This window comes from Molossus molossus, unplaced genomic scaffold, assembly GCF_014108415.1.
Source record: "Molossus molossus isolate mMolMol1 unplaced genomic scaffold, mMolMol1.p scaffold_m16_p_1, whole genome shotgun sequence".
Classification (NCBI taxonomy): domain Eukaryota; kingdom Metazoa; phylum Chordata; class Mammalia; order Chiroptera; family Molossidae; genus Molossus; species Molossus molossus.
This window is the reverse complement of record NW_023425344.1, coordinates 183,666,652-183,690,270: the sequence shown is the minus strand read 5'-3', so window position 1 is coordinate 183,690,270 and position 23,619 is coordinate 183,666,652. Positions and strand designations below refer to the sequence as shown.

Genomic DNA, 23,619 nt, shown 5'->3' with positions numbered 1-23,619 from the left:
AGAACTAGAAAGCAAACAGAAAGAAAACCCCAGAGCAAGTGGAAGGAAGGAAATATAAAGATCAGAGCAGAAATAAATGACATAGAGACCACAAAGAACAATTCAAAGGATCAATGAAATGAAGAGCTGGTTCTTTGAAAAGATAAATAAGATTGATGGACCCTTAACTAGACTCACCAAGAAACAAAGGGAGAGAACCCAAATACACAAAATCAAAAATGAAAGAGGAGAAATAATAACTGACACCACAGAAATACAAAGGATCGTTAACAAATATTATGAACAATTAAACGGCAACAAATTCAACAATCTAAGTGAAATCAACAAATTTCTAGAAACACATAGTCTCCGAAAACTGAACCGGGAAGAGATAGAAAACTTGAACTGACCAATAACAACAAAAGAAATGAAGATGTAATAAAGACTCTCCCAGCAAACAAAAGCCCAGGCCCAAACGGCTTCATGGGGGAATTTTGCTGAACATTCAAAGAACTAATACCCATTCTCCATGGGACCGAAAAATGGCGGCAGAGTGAACGGAGCTACACAGACCGTCTCCCAGAACCAAACTGGAATTACAACTATAACACAGACAAATCGACGGGAAAAACCAACAGAATAGCTGCTTGCGAGGACCAGACAACGAGGGACACTGACTCCATCCCGGTAGGCTTGCGAAGGCGCGAGATGGGGCTGGGAGCCCACGGTCGGCAGCTCGGCAGCGGCCTTAGCTGGGAGCAGCGCCCTCGGGTTACACTCCCAGGCGGCTCCACAGCGCAGAGCCGGACAGAGGCTGAAACAGCCACAGCCACTCACCTTGGGCTCCGGCAGAGGGAGGGCAGACTGGACTGGAACTGTGTCGGGACACTCGGTGTTTGGAGGGCGCTCAGAGCTTTGGCTGAGTGCAGCCACTCAGGAGGTGGCCACATTGCTCCTTCCCAGGGCTCTGAGAGAGGCAGCAGCCCCTCCCTCGGAGATCCAACCCCACCCTGTGGGCCATTGAAGTGCTAATTGAGGCTCACTAACAACCAGCATCTGCCCCACCCTCGTGAAAGCCCCTTGGCTGAGCACCAGAGGGAGTTTTTCAATCAACTGACAACCCAAAACTCATCAATTAACCTAGACTGCTAGCCTCCAGGCAAAAAGCTAGAGGATAACAGTACGTTTCCTGGGCTAGCAACTTTAACCAGGAAAGTAAGACTTGACAGTGGTGTTCAACGCGGGTCCTCCCTCGCTCATCTAAACACAGGAGAGGGAGCCACAAACAGCAGAACACCAACACCCACAGGGAGAACTTGACAGGCTCCAAAGCCCTCAGTGATAGCCAAAATGGTGAAACACAGAAACAGAAGCCAAATGAAAGAGCAAGACACCTCCACCGAAGATGAGATCAGTGTGGAGCAATTAGGCATGTTAACAGAGCTAGAATTCAGAGCCATGATCTTGAGGAAGCTGAACAGCATGAGTACGGACATAGAGACACTGAAAATAAGCCAAATGGAAATTAAAAACCAACAAGAAGAGATAAAAAATGACATATCCGAAATGAAAAACACACTGGAAGGTTTAAAAAGCAGAGTAGGGGAAGCTGAGGACCGGATCAGTGAATTAGAAGACAGGGTAGAAAAAATCAACCAATCAGAAAAACAAAAGGAAAAAACTATTAAAAAACAGGAAGACAGCTTAAGAGAACTATGGGACAACTGGAAACGGAATAATATTCGCATCATAAGAGTCCCCGAAGAAGAAGAAAATGAGCAAGGGATAGAGAATATATTCAAAAAAATAGTGAGAGAAAACTTCCCTAATTTGGTGAAGGAAGAAGGCATTCAAGTTCAAGAAGCACAGAGAGTCCCAAGTAAGAAGAACCCAAACAGGCCCACACCAAGACACATAGTAATTAAAATGCCACAAATTAAAGACAAAGAGAGAATCCTAAAAGCAGCAAGAGATAAGCAACAGGTTACCTACAAAGGGAACCCCATAAGGCTCTCAGCTGACTTCTCCCAAGAAACACTACAGGCCAGAAGAGAATGGCATGAAGTAATCAAAGTCATGAAAAACAAGAATCTGAATCCAAGACTACTCTACCCAGCAAGGCTATCATTCAAAATAGAAGATCAAATAAAGAGGTTCCCAGACAAAAAAAGGCTAAGGGAATACATTAGCACCAAACCAGCACTGCAAGAAATGTTAAAAGGACTGCTGTAATTAGCAGTAGAAAGGGGAAGAAAAATAGAACCACACTAAACAAAAATGGCAATAAATAAGTACATATCAATAATCACCTTAAACGTAAATGGATTGAATGCTCCCATAAAGAGACACAGAGTAGCTGATTGGATAAGAAAGCATGACTCATCTATATGTTGTTTACAAGAGACCCACCTCTCAACAAAAGACTCACATAGGTTGAAAGTGAAGGGATGGAAAAAAATTTTCCAAGCAAATGGAAAGCAAAAAAAAGCTGGGGTAGCAATTCTCATATCTGATAAAATAGATTTCAAAATGAAGACCATAACTAGAGACAAAGACGGCCACTACATAATATTGAAAGGATCTATCCAACAGGAAGCTATAACCTTGATAAACATATATGCACCCAATATAGGAGCACCAAAATATATTAAAAATCTTCTGGAGGACTTCCAAGGAGAAATCGACAACAATACAATCATAGCAGGGGACTTCAACACCCCGTTGACAGCACTGGATAGATCCTCTAGGCAAAAAATTAGCAAGGAAACAGAGACTCTAAATGAAGCACTAGACCAAATGGATTTAATAGATATCTACAGAGAATTACACCCCAAAACTACAGAATACACATTCTTCTCAAGTGCACATGGGACATTCTCAAAGATAGACCACATGATAGGACACAAACGAAATCTCTACAAGTTCAAGAAGATTGAAATCCTATCAAGCATCTTCTCAGATCACAATGGCATGAAACTAGAAATCAATTGCAACAAGAACATGCAAAGACATTTGAACACATGGAGGCTAAATAGCATGTTATTAAACAATGAATGGGTCACCGAGGAGATCAAGGAAGAAATTAAAAACTTCCTGGAAACCAATGAAAATGAACACACAACAACACAAAACCTATGGGATGCAGCGAAAGCAGTTCTGAGAGGGAAGTTCATAGCACTACAGGCCTACCTCAAAAAACAAGAAAAATTTCTAATTGACTGTCTAACCTCACAACTTAAAGAATTAGAAAGCAAACAAAAAGAAAACCCCAGAGTAAGTAGAAGGAAGATCAGAGCAGAAATAAATGACATAGAGACCAAATAAACAATTCAAAGGATCAATGAAACAAAGAGCTGGTTTTTCGAAAAGATAAACAAGATTGATGGACCCTTAGCCAGACTCACCAAGAAACAAAGAGAGAGAACCCAAATACACAAAATCAGAAATGAAAGGGAGAAGTAACAACCAATACCACGGAAATACAAAAGATCATTAACAACTATTATGAACAACTATATGGCAACAAATTTGACAATCTAAGCGAAATGGACAAATTTCTAGAAACACACAGTCTCCCAAAACTATTCCCGGAAGAAATAGAAAACTTGAACAGACCAATAACAACTAAGGAAATTGAAGAGGTAATCAAGACTCTCCCAGCAAACAAAAGCCCAGGCCCAGATGGTTTCACGGGGGAGTTTTACCGAACATTCCAAAAAGAACGAACATCCATTCTCCTCAAACTATTTCAAAAAATTCAAGAAGAAGGAAGACTTCCAAATACGTTCTATGAGGCCAGCATAATTCTAATTCCAAAACCAGAAAAAGACACTACGAAGAAAGAAAACTACAGGCCAATATCCCTCATGAACATAGAAGCCAAAATCCTGAACAAAATATTAGCAAATCGGATCCAGAAATACATCAAAAAAATTATTCACCATGACCAAGTGGGATTCATTCCAGGGATGCAAGGCTGATACAATATTCACAAATCAATAAACGTGATACACCACATAAACAAAATGAAGAACAAAAACCACATGATCATATCAATAGATGCTGAAAAAGCATTCGACAAAATCCAGCATCCATTTCTGATAAAAACGCTCAGCAATGTGGGAATAGAGGGATCATATCTCGACATAATAAAGGCCATATATGAAAGACCTACAGCCAACATCATACTCAATGGACAGAAACTAAAAACATTTCCATTAAGAACAGGAACAAGACAGGGATGTCCACTTTTGCCACTCTTATTTAACATTGTACTGGAAGTCTTAGCCACAGCAATCAGACATGAAGAAAAAATAAAAGGGATCCAAATTGGAAACGAGGAAGTGAAACTGTCATTATTTGCAGATGACATGATATTGTACATAGAAAACCCTAAAGACTCCATCAAAAATCTATTAGACTTAATAAATGACTTCGTCAAAGTAGCAGGATACAAAATTAACGTCAAGAAATCGACGGCATTCTTGTACATCATTGATGAACTCACAGAAAGAGAAACTGAAAAAACAATCCCATTTACCATCGCGCCAAAAACATTACGATACCTAGGAATAAACTTAACCAAAGAAGTAAAGGACCTATTTGCAGAAAACTACAGGTCATTGAAAAAAGAAATAGAGGAAGATATAAAAAAGTGGAAGCACATACCCTGTTCATGGATTGGAAGAATTAACATAATTAAAATGTCCATACTACCCAAAGCAATCTATAGATTTAATGCAATCCCCATCAAAATACCAACGACATATTTCATAGAACTAGAACAAATACTTCAAAAGTTCATATGGAACCAAAAAAGACCCCGAATAGCCACAGCAATCTTGAAAAAGAAGAACAGAGTAGGTGGGATCACAATACCAGATATCAGGTTATACTACAAAGCGACTGTAACCAAAACAGCCTGGTACTGGCACAAGAACAGGCATATAGACCAGTGGAACAGAACTGAAAACCCAGAAATGGTCCCAAGGCAATACGCTCAATTAATATTTGACAAAGGTGGCAAGAGCATACAGTGGAGTAAAGACAGCCTCTTTAATAAATGGTGTTGGGAAAATTGGACAGCTACATGCAAAAAAATGAAACTAGACCATCAACTTACACCATACACAAAATAAACTCAAAATGGATAAAAGACTTAAATGTGACCCGTGAATCCATAAAAATTCTAGAAGAAAATGTAGGCAACAAAATTTCGGATATCATACGCAGCAGAATTTTCACTGATACATCACCTAAGGCAACAGAAATAAAGGAGAAAATGAACACATGGGACTACATCAAACTCAAAAGCTTCTGCACAGCAAAAGAAACAATCATCAAAATGGAAAGGCAACCCACTCTATGGGAGAACATCATTGCCAATGATGTATCAGATAAGGGGTTAATTTCCAATATATATAGAGTGCTCATACAACTCCACAAAAGGAAGACAAAGAACCCAATTAAAAAATGGGCAGAGGAGCTGAATAGACACCTCTCCAAACAGGACATACAAATGGCCAAGAGACATATGAAGAAATGCTCAACATCACTAATCATCAGAGAGATGCAAATTAAAACAACAATGAGGTATCACCTCACACCTGTCAGAATGGCCACCATCAACAAATCATCAAACAACAAGTGTTGGCGAGGGTGTGGAGAAAAGGGGACTCTAATACACTGCTGGTGGGAATGCAGACTGGTGCAGCCGGTATGGAAAACAATATGGTGCTACCTCAAAAAATTAAAAATTGAACTTCCATTTGACCCAGTGATCCCACTGCTGGGAATATACCCTAAGAAGCCTGAAACACCAATCAGGAAGAATATATGTACCCCCATGTTCATAGCAGCACTATTTACAATAGCTAAGATCTGGAAACAGCCCAAGTGTCCACCAGTAGACGAATGGATAAAAAAGCAGTGGTACATATACACAATGGAGTACTATGCAGCGGTAAGAAAGAAAGATCTCTTATCCTTTGAGATGACATGGAGGGACCTGGAAAGTATTATCCTAAGTGAAAGAAGCCAAGCAGAAAAAGACAAATACCACATGATCTCACTTATATATGGAATATAATGAACATAACAGTCTGAGGAATACAGTAGACCCAGACACATGGAAGTAGGGCACAGACTGACATCCCTCAGAAGAGGTGATGGGGGGTGGGGGGGTGGGAAGAGATAAACCACAGAACTTATATGCATGTATGCATGACCAATGGACATGGACAACTAAGCCGGGGACAGGGTGGGGGGGGGGGTGCCAATGGGGTAAAAAGGTAAAATATCTGTAACAAAAAAATAAATAAAAATTCATTAAAAAAAAATATATACCCATTCTCCTCAAACTATTTCAAAAAATTCAAGAAGAAGAAAGACTTCCAAACTCGTTTTATGAGGCCAGCATAATCCTAATTCCAAAATCAGAAAAAGACACTACAAAGAAAGAAAACTACAGGCAAATATTCCTGATGAACATAGACGCCAAAATCCTGAACAAAATACTAGCAAATCGAATCCAGCAATACATCAAAAAAATTAGTCACCGTGACCAAGTGGGATTCATCCCAGGGATGCAAGGCCGGTACAATATTTGAAAATCAAGAAATATGATACACCACATAAACAAAATGAAGAATAAAAACCACATGATCATATCAATAGATGCTGAAAAAGCATTTGACAAAATCCAGCACCCATTTCTGATAAAAACACTCAGCAATCTGGGAATAGATGGATCATATCTAGACATAATACAAACTATATATGAAAGACTTTCAGCCAATATCACACTCAATGGGCAGAAACTAAAAGAACAGGATCAAGACAAGGATGCCCACTTTTGCCATTCTTATTTAACATAGTACTGGAAGTCTTAGCCACAGCAATCAGACAGGAAGAAAAAATAAAAGGGATCCAAATGGGAAAGGAGGAAGTGAAACTGTCATTATTCGCAGGTGACATGATACTATACGAAGAAAAACCCAAAGCCTCCATCAAAAATTTACTATACTTAATAAATGAATTTGGCAAAGTAGCAGGATACAAAATTAACGTCAAGAAATTGATGGCATTCGTTATACCAATGAACTCACAGAAAGAGAAACTAAAAAAACAATCCCATTTACCATCATGGCAATAAAATTAAGATACCTAGGAATAAACTCAACCAAAGAAATAAAGGACCCATTCGCAAGAAACTACAAGTCATTGAAAAAAGATATAGAAGAAGATATAAAAAAGTGGAAGTAGCCCTGGCTGGTTTGTCTCAGCGATTAGAGCATTGGCCTGTGGTCCAGAGAGAACCGGTTTTGGTTCCCGCTAAGGGCATGTACCTTGGCTGCAGTTTGTCCCCGGCCTTGGTTGGGTCGTACAGGTGGCAACCACTCCATGTGTCCCTTTCACATCGATGTCTCTCTCTCTCTCTCTCTCTCTCTCTCTCTCTCTCTCTCCCCCCCCCCCCTCACTCACTCCCTCCCACTTTATCTGAACAAAACACAAAAAAATGTCCTTGGGTGAGAATAAAAAAAAAAAAAAAAAGTGGAAGCACATACTTTGTTCATGGATTGGAATAATTAACATCATTAAAATGTCCATACTACCCAAAGCAATCTATAGATTCAATGCAATCCCCATCAAAATACCAACGACGTACTTCACAGAACTAGAACACATACTTCACATGTTCACATGGAACCAAAAAAGACCTCGAATAGCCACAGCAAACTTGAAAAAGAAGAACAAAGTTGGAGGGATCACATTACCAGATTTCAGGTTATACTACTAAGCCACTGTAATCACAACAGCCTGGTACTGGCACAAGAACAGGCATATAGACCAGTGGAACAGAACAGAGAACCCAGAAATAGACCCAAGGCAATATGCTCAATTGCTATTTGAGAAAGGTGGCAAGAGCATACAATGGAGTAAAGACAGCCTCTTTAAGAAATGGTGTTGGGAAAATTTGACAGCTACATGCAAAAAAATGAAACTAGACCATCAACTTACACCATACACAAGAATAAACTCAAAATGGATAAAAGACTTAAATGTGACTCATGAATCCATAAAACCCTAGAAGAAAATGTAGGCAACAAAATTTCAGATATCATACGCAGCAGAATTTTCACTGATACATCACCTAAGGCAACAGAAACAAAGGAGAAAATAAACACATGGGACTACATCAAACTGAAGAGCTTCTGCATGGCAAAAGATAAAATCATCAAAATGGAATGGCAGCCCACTGTATGGGAAAGCATAATTGCCAATGATATATCAGTAAGGGGTTAATTTTCAAAATATATATAGAGTGCTCATACAATTCAAAAAAGGAAGACAAAGAACCCAATTAAAAAATGGGCAGAGGACTGGTGCAGCCACTATGGAAAACAATATGGTGTTACCTCAAAAAATTAAAAATTGAACTTCCATTTGACCCAGTGATTCCACTTCTAGGAATATACCCTAAGAAGCCTGAAACACCAATCAGGAAGAATATATGTACCACCATGTTCATAGCAGCACTATTTACAATAGCTAAGATCTGGAAATAGCCCAAGTGTCCATCAGTAGACGAATGGATAAAAAGGCTGTGGTACATATACACAATGGAGTACTACGCAGCTGTAAGAAAGAAAGATCTCTTATCTTTTGAAACTACATGGAGGAACCTGGAAAGTATCATCCTAAGTGAAACAAGCCAAACAGAGAAAGACAAGTTTCATATGATCTCACTTATTTGTGGAATATAATGAACATAACAGTCTGAGGAATGGGGTAGTCCCAGAGACGTGGAAGTGGGGTACAGACTGACAATCCCCAGAAGAGAGGGTGGTGGGGGAGAGATAAGCCACAGAACTTATATGCATGTATGCATGAACAATGGACATGGACAACAAAGCTGGGGACAGGGCGAGGAGGGAGAGGGAGGGGGGAATCAGTGAGGGGAAAAGGAGAAACATCTGTAACAAAAATTAATTAATTAAAAATAAAAATAAAAAATGGGCAGAGGAACTAAATAGACACCTCTCCAAACAGGACATACAAATGGCTAAGAGACATATGAAGAAATGCTCAACATCACTAATCATCAGAAAGATGCAAATTAAAACAACAATGAGGTATCACCTTACATCTGTCAGAATGCCGCCATCAACAAATCATCAAACAACAAGTGTTGACGAGGGTGTGGAGAAAAGGGGACTCTAGTACACTGCTTGTGGGAATGCAGACTGGTGCAGCCACTATGGAAAACAATATGGTGTTACCTCAAAAAAATTAAAAATTGAACTTCCATTTGACCAAGTGATCCCACTTGTAGGAATATATTCTAAGAAGCCTGAAACACCAATCAGAAAGAATATATATACCCCCATGTTGGTAGCAGCACTATTTACAATAGCTAAGATCTGGAAATAGCCCAAATGTCTATCAGTAGACGAATGGATAAAAAAGCAGTGGTACATATACACAATGGAGTACTATGCAGCTGTAAAAAAGAAAGATCTCTTATCCTTTGAGATGACATGGAGGGACCTGGAAAGTATTATCGTAAGTGAAACAAGCCAAACAGAGAAAGACAAGTATCATATGATCTCACTTATTTGTGGAATATAATGAACATAACAGTCTGAGGAATGGGGTAGTCCCAGAGATGTGGAAGTAGGGTACAGACTGACAATCCCCAGAAGAGAGGGTGGTGGGGGAGAGATAAGCCACAGAACTTATATGCATGTATGCATGAACAATGGACATGGACAACAAAGCTGGGGACAGGGCGGGGAAGGAGGGAGAGGGTGGAATCATTTGGGGGGGGGGGAGAAACATCTGTAACAAAAATAAATTAATTAATTTAAAAAAAGAGAGAGATGAGGAAGGAGAGAAAAAGAAATGGAAGATATATCTAGTGAGAAGGAAAAGGCAATACTTTCATTATTAACAAATTATGATTTTATATTTTTAAAATAAATAAAATTACTGTAATTAAAAACAAGAAAAAAAAACAAAAATCAATGCAATTTTCTGAAGATTTTGGGAACATATTGTAAAAGGAAAATAGCATAGTTATTAAGAGTTTGGACTTTGAATTAGCTAGCTAGCCCTTGGTTTCAAATTCAGCTTCACTAAATATTGGGTGAATTATTTAGCTCTCTGAGACCCCTTTCCTCAGTTGTAAAATGGGACTGATAGTATTTATCTATATTATAAGGTTCTGTAAAACAAATTAATTATTGTGAACTGCTGAGCTCACAAGAGTCTTGTATTTAGCAAGTCTCAATAACTAGTTTACCACTTGGTGTTCAATACTAGTAGTATGCCAACAAAATCAATGCTTCAAAAGTCAAGTATATTTTATCTATGTTTGTACTGCACCCTCTGGTGGTTTCAACGGTTCTCAACCTGTGGGTCGTAATCCTTTCGGGGAGTGAAGGACCTTTTCACAGGGGTCACTTAAGACATAACAGTAGCAAAATTACAGTTATGAAGTAACAATGAAAATAATTTTATGGTTGGGGGTCACCACAACATGAGGAACTGTATTAAAGGGTGGCGGCATTAGGAAAGTTGAGAACCACTAGGTAAACACCTACTGGGGTGTCTATTCATATCCTTTGTCTATTTTTGTTATTATTGGATTGGACATATTTCCCCAAATTTATAAGCCCTCTTTGTATATTAAGAAAATTAGCCTTTGTCAAATGTTTTTCTCAATGTATATTTTTTTTTACTTGTTTTATAGAATTTTTTATTGCCATGTACCAGTTTAAAATATTTTGGGTAGTCATGTTTATTAATTTTTTAAAAAAATGCCTTCTGTGCTTTGCAGGACAACCATTTCTTAAAGAATTTATATATCTTATATCTTTCTTAGTCAAGTGAATCACTGGGAGTCACTTTCTATTTCTGTTTCCCAGCCTTCTCTTACAATGTCACTTAGGACAACTGTTCTCTCCTCTATCTATCTCTTAAGAATATATTCATGGTCTCACCTCTTCTATTCTCATTTTTCTTCCTCTCCTTACCAGTTTCTTATCTCAAAGAGCATAATAAGTAAGTTCAAAGCAGTGTTACACATAGAGATCCAAAAGACCTGAAATATGGATTCTCAAACTTAAGTGGTAGAATATCTAGAAGTCACAGGACCATAAAGCAATGATTTACTAAACTTAACATAATTGAATAGACAACTTTGTGTTAAATCAGATAAGAACTTACATCAAATTATAACAAACCAAAATAGTAGGTGTAAAAAATATAAGAAAAAAATATGGAATAAAAACTTAAAATTGAAAAAACTATATAAATTAAACTCATTACTTTTTTATTGAAGAAAGACAACTACTATTGATCATTTTATTTCAGCAGCCAAATACCAGACTTTTACATAAACAATGGTCCTCTATGAATATTTTAAAATCACTGAACTGGAAAACATGAATTAGGACTAGATAATAAATAAGCCTGCAAAAAGGGGACATCTCATAGCTTGGCCCTAACACAATGGCAAGTCCATGTTTGTCTTTTTAAGTTACTTAACCCAAAGTAATGACATTACAAACAATTTTGAAAGGAGAGGGAAAAATCACTCAGAACTTCTAATCCTAATAAAATTACTGCTAATATTTAGTACATTTTGTTATTTTAAAATATTTTTTTTCTTTTTTTAAATGTATCTTTATTGTTGAAAGTGTTACAGAACTCCCTTCTTTCCTTCCCCACATTGACACTCTCCTCCCCACTACCACCCCTCCCCCTTCACTGCACTGTTGTCTGTGTCCATTGGTTACGCATATAAGTTCTTTGGTTTATCTCTTCCCATCCCTCCCATCCTCCTTCCCTCTGAGGTTTGTTAGTGTGTTCTCTACTTCCATGTCTCTGGATCTATTTTGTTCATCAGTTTAATTTGTTCATTAGATTCCACAAATAAGGGAGATTACGTGATACTTATCTTTCTCTGACTGACTTATTTCACCTAGCATAATACTCTCCAGGTCCCTCCATGTCGTCTCAAAGGGTAAGACATCTTTCTTTCTTACAACTGCAGTATTCCATTGTACATATGTATCACAGCTTTTTTTATTTTATTAAAAAAATTTTTTTTTCGCAATGCAGTTACCTGTGTGTGCAGAAGCTATAAACTGAGTGCCACCACACACCTCAGGCAGTGACCCAGGTTTCAGGCAAAGTAGCAAGGGGAAAATTAAAAGTTCCTTTAGTTTTAATATAGCAGCGGTTACCCTTAATCTCACAAGTCATACCCAGAATCATCTGGGGGAATGGGTACTTTGATCTTTTCATAGTTTCCTTCTCGGTAAATAAACTTATATTTTAAAAAATTTTCTTTTCTTTTCTTTATTGATTTTAGAGAGAGAGGAAAGAAGAAGGAGAGAGAGAGAGAGAGAGAAACATCGAGGAGAGAGAACATTGATTGGCCGCCTCCTGAATGCCCCCCACTGGGGATCAGGTCCACAACCTAGGCAGGTGCCCTGACTAGGAATTGAACCAGCAACCTCTTGGTGCATGGGTTGATGCTTAACCACTGAGCCACACTGGCTGGGCTGTATCACAGCTTTTTTATCCACTCATCTACTGATGGACACTTGGGCTGCTTCCAGATCTTAGCTATTGTAAATAGTGCTGCTATGAACATAGGGGTGCATATATTCTTTCTGATTAGTGTTTCAGGTTATATTCCTAAAAGTGGTATCACTAGGTCAATTGGTAGTTCCTTTTTTAAAATTTTTTGAGGAAACACCATATTGTTTTCCATAGTGGCTGCAGCTGTCTGCATTCCCACCAGCAGTATCCTAGAGTACCCTTTTCTCCACGTCCTCACCAGCACTTGTTTGATGATTTATTGATGGTAGCCATTCTGGCAGGTATGAGGTGATACCTCATAGTCAGTTTAATTTGCATCTCTCTGATGATTATTGACATTGAGCATTTTTTCATATGCTCTAGGCCATTTGTATGTCCTGTTTAGAGAGGTGTCTTTTCAGGTCCTCTGCCATTTATTTATTTATTTATTTATTTATTGTGGAAAGTATTACAGATGCCCCCTTTTTGTTCCCCATTGACCCCCACCTTCCTGCTCCCACCCATCTCCTGCTTTCTCCAATCTAATGTCTGTGTTCATTGGTTGTGCATATATGTATATAAGTTCTCTGGTTTATTTCTTCCCATCCCTCCCCCCACTCTGCTGAGGTTTGTTAGTCTGTTCTCTATTTCCATGACTCTGGATCTCTTTTGATTGACAGCTTATTTTGTTCATTATGTTACAAAAATAAGTGAGATCATTGGTGCTTGTCTTTCTCTGACTGGCTTATTTTGCTTAGCATAATGCTCTCCAGGTCCCTCAATGTCGTCTCATAGGGTAAGAGATCTTTCTTTCTTATAGCTGCATACTATTCCATTGTGTAAATGTACCACAGCTTTTGTATCCACTCATCTACTGATGGACAATTGGGCTGTTTTCAGATCATAGCTATTGTAGATAGTGCTTCTATGAACATAGGGGTGCATATTTTCTTCCTGATTGGTTTTTTAGGCTTCTTAGGATATATTCCAAGAAGTGGGATGACTGGGTTAAGTGGCAGTTCCATTTTTAATTTTTTGAAGAAACATCATATTGTTTTCCATAGTGGCTGCACCAGTCTCCATTTCCACCAGCAGTGTGCTAGAGTCCCCTTTTCTCCACATCCTCATCAGCACTTGTTTGAGGCTTTGTTGATGGCCACCATTCTGGTAGGTGTGAGGTGATAGCTTATAATCATTTTAATTTGCATCTCTGATAATTAAGAGATATTGAGCATTTTTTCATGTCTCCTGGACTGTTTGGAGAAGTGTCTATTCAGGTCCTCTGCCCATTTTTAATTGGATTGTTTGTCTTCCTTTTATTGAGTTATATGAGTACTTTATATATTTTGGAAATTAACCCCTTATCCCATGTATCATTGGCAAATATGTTGTCCCATACAGTAGGTTCCCTTTCCATTTTGATGCTGGTTTTTCCTGCTCTGCAGAAGCTTTTTAGTTTGATGTAGTCCATTTATTAATTTTTTCCTTTGTTTCTCTTGCCCCAGGCAATGTATCAGTAAATTCTACTATGTGTGATGTCTGAGATTTTTCTGCCAACATTTTCTTCTAGAATTTTCATGGTTTCACAAGGTACATTTAAGTCTTTTATCCATTTTCAGTTTATACTTGGGTATGGTGTAAGTTAATGGTCTAGTTTCTTTCTTTCTTTCTTTTTTTTTTGCATGTACCTGTCCAATTTTCCCAACACAATTTATTAAAGAGACTGTCTTTATTGCCTTGTATACTCTTGCCTCCTTTGTCAAATATTAATTGAGCATAATGTCTTGGGTTGATTTCTGGGTTTTCTGGTCTGTTCCATTGATCTGTATGCCTGTTCTTGTGCCAGTACCAGGCTATTTTGATTATGATGACTTTGTAGTATAACCTGATATCCAATATTGTGATATCTCCAATTTTGTTCTTCTTTTTCAAGATTGCTGTGGCTATTTGGGGTCATTTTTTATTCCATATACACTTTTGGAGTATTTGTTCTAGATCTGTGAAATATGGCATTGTTTTGTTTGTTTGTTTTTAATCCTCATTCAAGGATATTTTTCTATTTACCATCAGATAGAGTGGAAGAGAAAGAGAGAAACATTGATGTCATAGAGACACATTGACTGGTTGCCTCCCGAACGTCCCAAGCAGGGCTGGGGACGAACCACAACCAAGGTACGTACCCTTGACCAGAATCAAACCTGTGACTCATTGGCCCACAGGCTGACGCTCTAACCATCAGGACTGCCATTGGTATTTTAGTAGGGATTGCATTAAATGTGTACATTGCTTTGGGTAGTATGGACATTTTAATGTTGTTGATTCTTCATGGATTGGAAGAATAAAAATATATTTTAAAAATAATGTTAACAGCCCTGGCCGGTTTGGCTCAGCGGTTAGAGCGTCGGCCTGTGGTATAGAGAGACCCGGGTTCGGTTCCCGCTAAGGGCACGTACCTCGGTTGCAGTTTGACCCCAGCCCTGGTTGGTCGTGCGGGTGGCAGCCACTCGATATGTCCCTTTCACATCGATGTTTCTCTCTCTCTCTCTGTTCCTCTCTCTCCCTCCCACTCTACCTGAACAAAAAAAAAAAGGAAAAATGTCCTCGGGTGAGGATAAAAATAAATAAATAAATAAATAAATAAATAAATAAATAAATAAATAAATAAATAAATAAATAAATAAATAAATAAAATAAAATAATGTTAACAGTCTGGCCAGTGTGGCTCAGTGGTTGAGCATCAAGCCATGCACCAAGAGGTTGCCAGTTTGATTCCCGGTCAGGTCACATGCCCATGTTGTAGGCCCAATCCCCAGTATGGGGCAAGCAGGGGAGGCCAGTTGATGTTCTCTCTCATTGATGTTTCTATCTCTCTCTCCCTCTGCCTTCCTCTGTCTCTAAAATCAATAAAGGGGAAAAGTAATAATAATATTAACTGTAGTCCTGGCCAGTTTTGTTCAGTGGTTAGAGCATTGGCCTGTAGACCAAAGAGTTGTGTGTTCAATTCTGGTCAAGGGCACGCACCTTGCTTGCAGTTTGGTCTCTGGCTCTGGTTGGGGTCGTGGGGAAGGTGACCAATTGATGTGGCTCTCTCGATGTTTCTCTTTCTCTCCCTCCCTCCCACTCTATTTGAAGATAAATGGAAAAATATTCTTAGGTGAGGATTTTAAAAATAAATAAATAAAGGTATTTCCCTGGAAGTTAGGAATGAGACAAGAATGCCTACTTAAAAAAATAATAATGTAACAGTAATTATAATATAGATAAAATTCTAGTTTCTTTTCTGTAATGTTAGTCTAGCATAGTAGTTAAATGCATGCACTCTAGAATCAGACTGACCCAGTTCAAATCCTGCTTCTCCCCACTTAACAGAAGACTTTGGGAAAATGACAATCTATCTGATCCCAGCTCTCTTGCTATAAAATGGCGATATGATCATAATACAATCTCATAAGAAGACTGTGAAAATTAAATGAGATAAACACACAGTCAGTGTGTTGACTATCAATGAAGAATATGAATTCAATACCTTTTTAATTCTTTTTTGTGATCTGTGACTAGTTCACTACTTTCCTTAAGGGCGTTTATTTCATTTGACGTTACTTCACCATCCTGTGGATAGCAAAAGAAATCACATTTTAAAAAATCACCACACCAATAAGTCAATCAATATTTTTTAATAAAATAAAAAAAAGTACATTGGCAATGTATAAATATTATAAAATATCTACATCCCTAGGTACATTCAAACTAGTTTGGTGAAAAAAACTTAACAATATTTTGTACACACACAATTATACTCTATATTTTTAGAGATACATAAAGAAAGAAGAAAAGAATTTTTAACATATCAGCTGTGTCACTGTGGCCAGTGTAGCTCAGTTGGTTGAGCGTCATCCCATGGACCAAAATGTCACTGGTTGATTCCCAGTCAGGGCACATGCCCAGGTTGTGGGCTTGATCACCACTAGGGGGTGTGCAGGAGGCAGCTGATCCACATTCTCTCTTTCTGTCTCTCTGTCTCTCTGTCTCTCTCTCTCTCTCCCCCTCCCTCCCTCCATGTCCTTTTTCTCAAAAAATCCTTTATCTCAAAAAACAAAAATAAAATATCAGTTGTGGTTGTATTTGATAGTAAAACTTTTGACTTTTATTCTTTTTCATTTCTAAACAAATTATGTTTCCCCTTCAAAATTAAAGTGAAGTATTTAGCTATGAACTTACAAAAAAACTAAATATATGCTATGCTTTTCCAAAAGGTTATGTGACAGTAAGACAGATACTGGTACCTATCACATAATATATTTATTTAATATGCCATTAGGAAATTTCTATATTTAGGTCACAAATTCACTCTAAATAATAATAATGCTCCCCCAAATCATTTATTAGATTTACCTTTGTTGTTTCCATTCAGTGAGGTATCTCCTACTTATATATACTATAATTACATTATACTGGGCTAATATTCAATATCAATCAATATTTTGAAAGAACAAAATCCTTTATTATATAATCATACCATTTCTAGAGTAGTCTCCAGTCAATAGTCAGTAGTCAGCAGGCATGTTCTACAAATTTTTTAGTAGAAAAAAACATTGGACTAGGTTGGAACCGAGAAAATGTTTTCCCACTTTGCTAATAATATCTAGGTATGTGAACCAAGACAGATCTTTACTTCTCTTTAACTCAGTTTTCTTATTTCTAAAACTGAATAATTAAATTAATAATCTTTAATGACTTTTGAGCTCTCAAGTTCTGGTATACTCAATAATTACTATCAAATAATAACCATTCTATCACCATTCATGTCCCTGGAAGCACTGTGATAAGTCAAGGATTAAATATTTTGGTCCTTTGTACAAAGTAGACAAAGAACATAAAATAACTATTATTTTCAGGTGACATTTTCAGAATAAAAAACAAATTAATAAAAGGAGTACAAAATATGTAAGTTAATTGCTTGGCTATAGATGTGTTGTATTATAAAGATGTTCTCCCTCTTTATTTAGAAAAATTTCAAACTTACCGAAAATTAAAGAACAATATTATGGGTACTATATTACCTTTTACCTAGATTTACAAAGTGTTAACATTTTTACCACCCTGCATTCCTTCTCTTTATCAATTTTTATTTTTACTGGACCATTTGAAAATGTTTGCAGATATTATGACATTTTACTCCTTAATCTTTAGCATATATTTTCTTAAGAAATATATTTTATCTTTATAATACCACTATCACAAATAAGAAAATTAATGTTATTTCAATATCATCTAATATACAGTCCATATTTATATTTTCCCAATTGTCCTCAAATTTTTTTTTTACCTTTTTCATATTTAAAAAATCCAGAATTCAATCAAGGTTTATATATCACAATTGGTTATGTCTCTTAATCTAAAACGGTCTTCCTGCCTTGTTTTATTTTTATGACATTGTTTTGTTTTTTAAATATGTTTTTATTGATTTTTTAGAGAGAGAAAAAGGGAGAGAGAGATACAAACATCAATGTGAAAGAGAAACATTGATCGGCTTCCTCGTGCATTCCCCCTACTAGAAATTGAATCTGCAACCTGGGCATGTGCCCTGACTGGGAATCAAACTGGGACCTCTCAGTCCATGGGAAGATGTTCAATCCACTGAGCTACAAGGGCTGGGTTTTATGACATTGTTTTAAAGAGCCTAAGCCAGTTAGTTATTTTGTGATATTTCCAATATTCTAGAATTGCCTGAGTGCTTGTTTACTCAGAATTAGATTCAGGTTAAGCATTTTGGACAAGAACATTACAAGATAATATTGTGTGCTTTGTACTATATTACATCAAACTGAACATAATGAGAGGTTGTTCCAGTATTGGTAATACTAAATTTGATCAGTTGGTTAAGATGGTGGTCTGATAGATCTGTCCAGTGTAAAGGTACATTGCTTACCTTTATAATAAGTAATCCATGAGGTGATCATCTGAGATCATGGCTTTAACATCCATTAATGACTCTTGCCTAAATCAATTATTTTATTGTGGGGCTTTTCTATTCTATCATTCTTTGTATATTTATTAGCTGCTATTCTGTAAGAAAAATTTCTCTTATCCCACCTTTTCCTTCCTACTTTTCTTCCTCCCGTCCTTTCTTCTCCTTTTCCATTTTTTTCTTTCTTTATGCTCTTGCAGTATCACTACAGAATCATAGATTTTTAAAAAAAATTTAATGTTTTATAATCCACCACTGTCATTGTTATTTTTGAAGTTTAAATTATTCCAAATTTTGCTATTGCATAAAGATTCAGAAGTCAAAAGCATAGGCAAATTTGAGGCAGAACGGCAAAAGCTATAAAAGTCATTTTTTTATATTATACACATTTATTGAGGGGAATTATTCAAAACACTTAACAAACAGCACAACAGAGTATAATCAGAATCTACACTGGCAGTAAGGGACTGGTATATACTGTGCAACTATTACTCCCTTTATATTATAGACAAAAGAAAATTTTCAAGTTATGTGAATAATTTCATTCATACAAAAAAATCTCTAGCCCTGGCCAGCTTGGCTCAGTGATTAGAGCATTGGCCCACAAACCAGAGAGACCTGGGTTCGGTTCCTGCTAAGGGCACATACCTCGGTTGCAGTGTGAGTGGCAACCAGTTGATGTGTCTGTCTCACATAGATGTTTCTAACCCTCCCTCTCTCCCTCCCACACTATCTGAAGATAAATGCAAAAATGTCCTTAGGTAAGGATTAAAAAATTTAAAAAAAACTTAAAAAAAATCTCAATATTATTAATGTACTCTTCTAGAAACAATGTAAAATCAGATAGTGTTCAATAAAAGCATGGCCTTTAATCTTCACTAGAGGATATTTTTTTCATTGGTTTTTAGAGAGTAGAAGGGAGGGAGGGAGGGGGAGAAAAGAAGGAAGAGAGAGAGAGAAACAACACATCAATTGGTTGCCTCCCACATGCACCTGGACTGTGATGGAGATGAACCTGCAACACAGGTGTGAGCCTTTGAATGGAAATTGAACCCAAGAGCCTTTGGTATGTGGATTGGGTGTGCTAACCACTGAACCACACAGGCCAGGACAAAAGCATGGCCTTTAAATTTCTTAATGTGGATCATTGGTGCTAACATGTCACAGGTAAACATTTCTAAGATAACAATGCTTTAAAAAATTTTTGAAACTGTAGATTCTAATTAAGTACCTTATTTTAACTCTTACCTTTTCTGTCAGAAAATCTTGGTCTTGTTCCCAAATAAAACTACCAATTTTTCTTCTTATTTCTGCAATAGGGAAAAAAAATCCAATACTATTTTTTAAAAAGTAAATGTAAAATTTTCTGAATTTTACTTGCAGTCTGGAATTGCTAAGCCAGTGTTATTCCACTTGTTTCAAAATCACTGAAGATACTTGTTTAAAATGCAGATTCCCTTTGAATCAGATCATTGAGAAGGAGCTCAGGAATTTGCATTTCTAGCAAACTTTTCAGATGACTCCAATGCATTATGAGAATCATTGTTGTAAACTTTTCCAGCTGGAATATATCTCTTCATTAGATGCCAGTGTCTTTAGGCCAAGCACGAATAAAGACGATGACTGTCCAGTCAAAATAAAAGCTATACAATTTCTGAATTTGTAGAATAGAGGTCCTCAAGAATTCAATATTTTATGTTGCTAATGGCTCAGTATATCAAAGAACTATGTCATCATTCTAACTCAAAGATCTTAAAAGTTTCCACAATAGCCCACTCAAGGACAAAAGATAGCATTCTTATATATCTATTCTGCCTAGTAGTAGCCATTAGGCTAACTAGCTACATGTGGGCATCATATTAAAATGTGTCACTAGTCCAAAATGAGATATGCTATAAGGGTAACATAAATACTGAATTTCAAAGATTTAGTATTAAAAAAAGTAAAATATTTCAATAATTTTTATATTGGTTATATATCAAAATGATAGTTTAGATATATTGTTAAATAAAATATATTCTTAGAATTAATTTTACCTGTTTCTTTTTATTCTTTTTAATGTGGCTACTAGAAAATTTAAGATTAGTATGTGGCTCACATGTGTCTTCATACTTCTACTAGACAATACTGGTCTAGGTGGATAATAATGTATAGTTTTTATTTTTTAAAAGGAGCATGTTTTCATTTCTGACAGTTTTTTAAAATTTAAATACAATTTAATGTAAGATGCTAAACTCAAAGACAGGAGTCATTAATTTATTTATTTACATAACCATTTAAGAGCAATTTATTGTTATAACTATGTCCTACCAGGACATGAACTATGAAAGGGCCCTGGCCAGTTTGGCTCAGCGTTTAGAGCGTGGGCCTGCGGACCAGAGAGCCCCGGGTTCGGTTTCCACTAAGAGAATGTACCTCGGTTGCAGTTTGTCCCCACCCAGGTTGGGGTCATGTGGGTGGCAACCAGTCGATGTGTCTCTCTCACATAGATGTTTCTCTCTCTCTCTCCCTCTCCCTCTCTCTCTCTCTCTCTTTCTCTCACTCCCTCCCACTCTATCTGAAGATAAATACAAAAATGTCCTTGGGTGAAGATAAAAAAAAAAAAAAAAAAAAAACAACTATGAAAGGAACTCAATCTTTGGGGTTTCTAAAACTCTTCTATAGAAATCTTTTTCAATATATTTTTTTAATACTTTGCTCACGCAGAATTTGTCAGCTTTTGACAGTTTCCATCTGTCTTGCTAGGGATGGACATATGCACATCAAGAATTGGGTAATAATGCAAGACCTACAAAAATGGGATATTCAGCCCTGGCCGGTTTGGCTCGGCGGTTAGAGCGCCAGCCTGCAGTATGGAGAGACCCAGGTTTGGTTCCCGCTAAGGGCGCATACCTCGGTTGCAGTTTGTCCCCGGCCCTGATTGGGTCATGTGGGTGGCAACCACTCGATGTGTCCCTTTCACATCGATGTTTCTCTCTCTCTCTCTCCCTCCCACTGTATCTGAAAAAAAATATCAAAAAATGTCCTCGGGTGAGGATGAAAAAAAGAAAAAGAAATATAACAGAGATTCAAAACTAGCAAAGAATATTTTATTGAATGCTCACATATTAGACTACTTATATTATCTCATTTTATGCTTAAAACAACTTGGGAGAAGCTACTAAAGGTTACAGAACTAGTGCGTGTTGGATCCCAGCCAGTGAACACTGTGAGGACAAGATTTGCGTGTATATTATTCAGCACTGAATCCCCAGGGGTTGAAACCTGGCACGCAGTAGGGGCTCAGTGAATTTGTGAATGAAGGATAAACAAATAAAACTAGTACAGCTGATGTGGCTCGGTGGTTGAGTGTGGACCCATGCACCAAGAGGTCACTGGTTCGATTCTGGTCAGGACACATGCCCATGTTAAGGTCCTGATCCCCAGTGAGGGGCATATGGGAAGCAGCCAATCGATGTTCTGTCTCATCGATGTTTCTCTCTCTCTCTCCCTCTCCCTTCTCTCTCTAAAATCAATAAAGGGAAAGAAAATTAAAAGGAGTGATTCTCATTTTAGAAAAACAAATAAAACAAATAAAAGTAAAATATACATCCAGGCAATCTGATTCAAAGTCCATGCTTTTCCACTTAAACAGTACAGTTGAGTGACTTAGCTGGATTTGGCTGTCTAACAGGGATTGGATGAATGATCTTTGCTAACCTTCTTGCAGGCATGCAGGAGGAAGAACGAAATGACCTAAGGCCACTGAATTTTTAATTTCAGCATTAGCTACTGCAGAGAGATAGTAGGCATGAAAAACTGTAGCATTATCGTCTATGTAATCGAGGCTCTGATACACTCTAGGAGAAAGAAAGGAAATATTTTAGGTTATGAAATAAACAAGATTGTATTCAACCTTTCAAAAATAGAATAAAAATGTGGAAGTAGGGGGAGTTATCTGTAGGTAATCAGGAGATTGGGGGATAAGGGGGTGGGGAAGGGGGGCAGCCAGGTGGTGATTAGACCTCTGCTTTATAAACATAATCCGACACCAATGAGGAGGAGGATCACAGGTGGGCAGACTGAAAGTAGAGCAACCTCTCTGAAAAATGCCGTGCTAGTCAGGGAGATAATTAGGGGTGTGTACTGAGAACATTTGAGAGGTACAATCCATGGTGTTTGGCCACCGGCTGATTAATGCGGACAGAACTGTTATTCAAAAGAAGCTAGGAGGGTTTTAAGCTTGAGAACACAGGACCTGGTGCAGGTATATGGAGCAATCGGGAGATGTGGTATTGAATCCCAGGGGCCTTCAGGAAGTCACGTGCAGTTGTGAGAGAGGCAGCTGTTAACACTGAAACTCGAGAAATGACTCGGGGGCCAGGTAGGAGGCCATGCCATTGTGGCAGAAAGGAGAGGAGACAGGTTATCTATTTTAATCCCCACATCTAGGGCTGAAAACTTGCTCGTTTCCAGTCTCTTCCGATCATCCGTATTTATGAATGGACTGCAATTTCCACCTCCAACTCTTGGCTCATCACGACTCGAGAGGCAATGCCGGGTGGCGTTCAAGTACCTCAGCGTGTCTGGGTGGGAAGCATCACAGCTGAACAAGAAGTCGGCGGCCCTCAGGTCACTGATTGTCCCCCCTTCGGCCACTGTGGAGGCAAGAGCAAAGAAAGGGTAAGCCAGCAAGCGCCTTGGGGCCAAGGCACAGAGTGGGGAGGGGTGCTACCCTCACCCCACCCTTACCCACCCTTTCCACCCAGCTTCCTACCCCAGAATTGCCTCAGGTCTCCGCCGACGCTGCGGCAGAACCAACCCCGCTGCCCTTGAAACATGGCGCCACCTTGCAGATGAGGATGTGGGTGAGAGAGCTGTAGCAGAGATCGCTGATTGGTCCCACGTCCAAAACCACGCTCCATGATTGGTTCTCAGGGTAATGGGCGGGAAAAGCCTGAAGCAGGAGGGAGAAAGATCGCACCACTTCCCGATTGAGCTGACTAACTCCTAGGATTGAGGAGAGGACTCTCGGTCTTCCCTTCTGCAGCCAGGGGGCGTCAGTAGTCATGCTTGTGAGTTGTAAACCCTAAGTATTAACT

General features: G+C 38.0%; 1 protein-coding gene across 1 annotated transcript in view; it reads right to left on the bottom strand.

The window, feature by feature from the left end:
- Positions 1-23,358, bottom strand: part of TERB2 (telomere repeat binding bouquet formation protein 2) — a 29,888-nt gene extending 6,530 nt beyond the window's left edge. Inside the window, exons 1-5 of the mRNA XM_036248750.1 lie at positions 23,295-23,358; positions 23,094-23,175; positions 22,238-22,377; positions 19,787-19,848; positions 16,097-16,179 (exon numbers count right to left, since the gene is read on the bottom strand). Coding sequence (XP_036104643.1) covers positions 16,097-16,179; positions 19,787-19,848; positions 22,238-22,377; positions 23,094-23,175; positions 23,295-23,358 — 431 coding nt within the window. The remainder of the gene's footprint in view (positions 1-16,096; positions 16,180-19,786; positions 19,849-22,237; positions 22,378-23,093; positions 23,176-23,294) is intronic.
- Between the last annotated feature and the right edge of the window lie 261 nt (positions 23,359-23,619).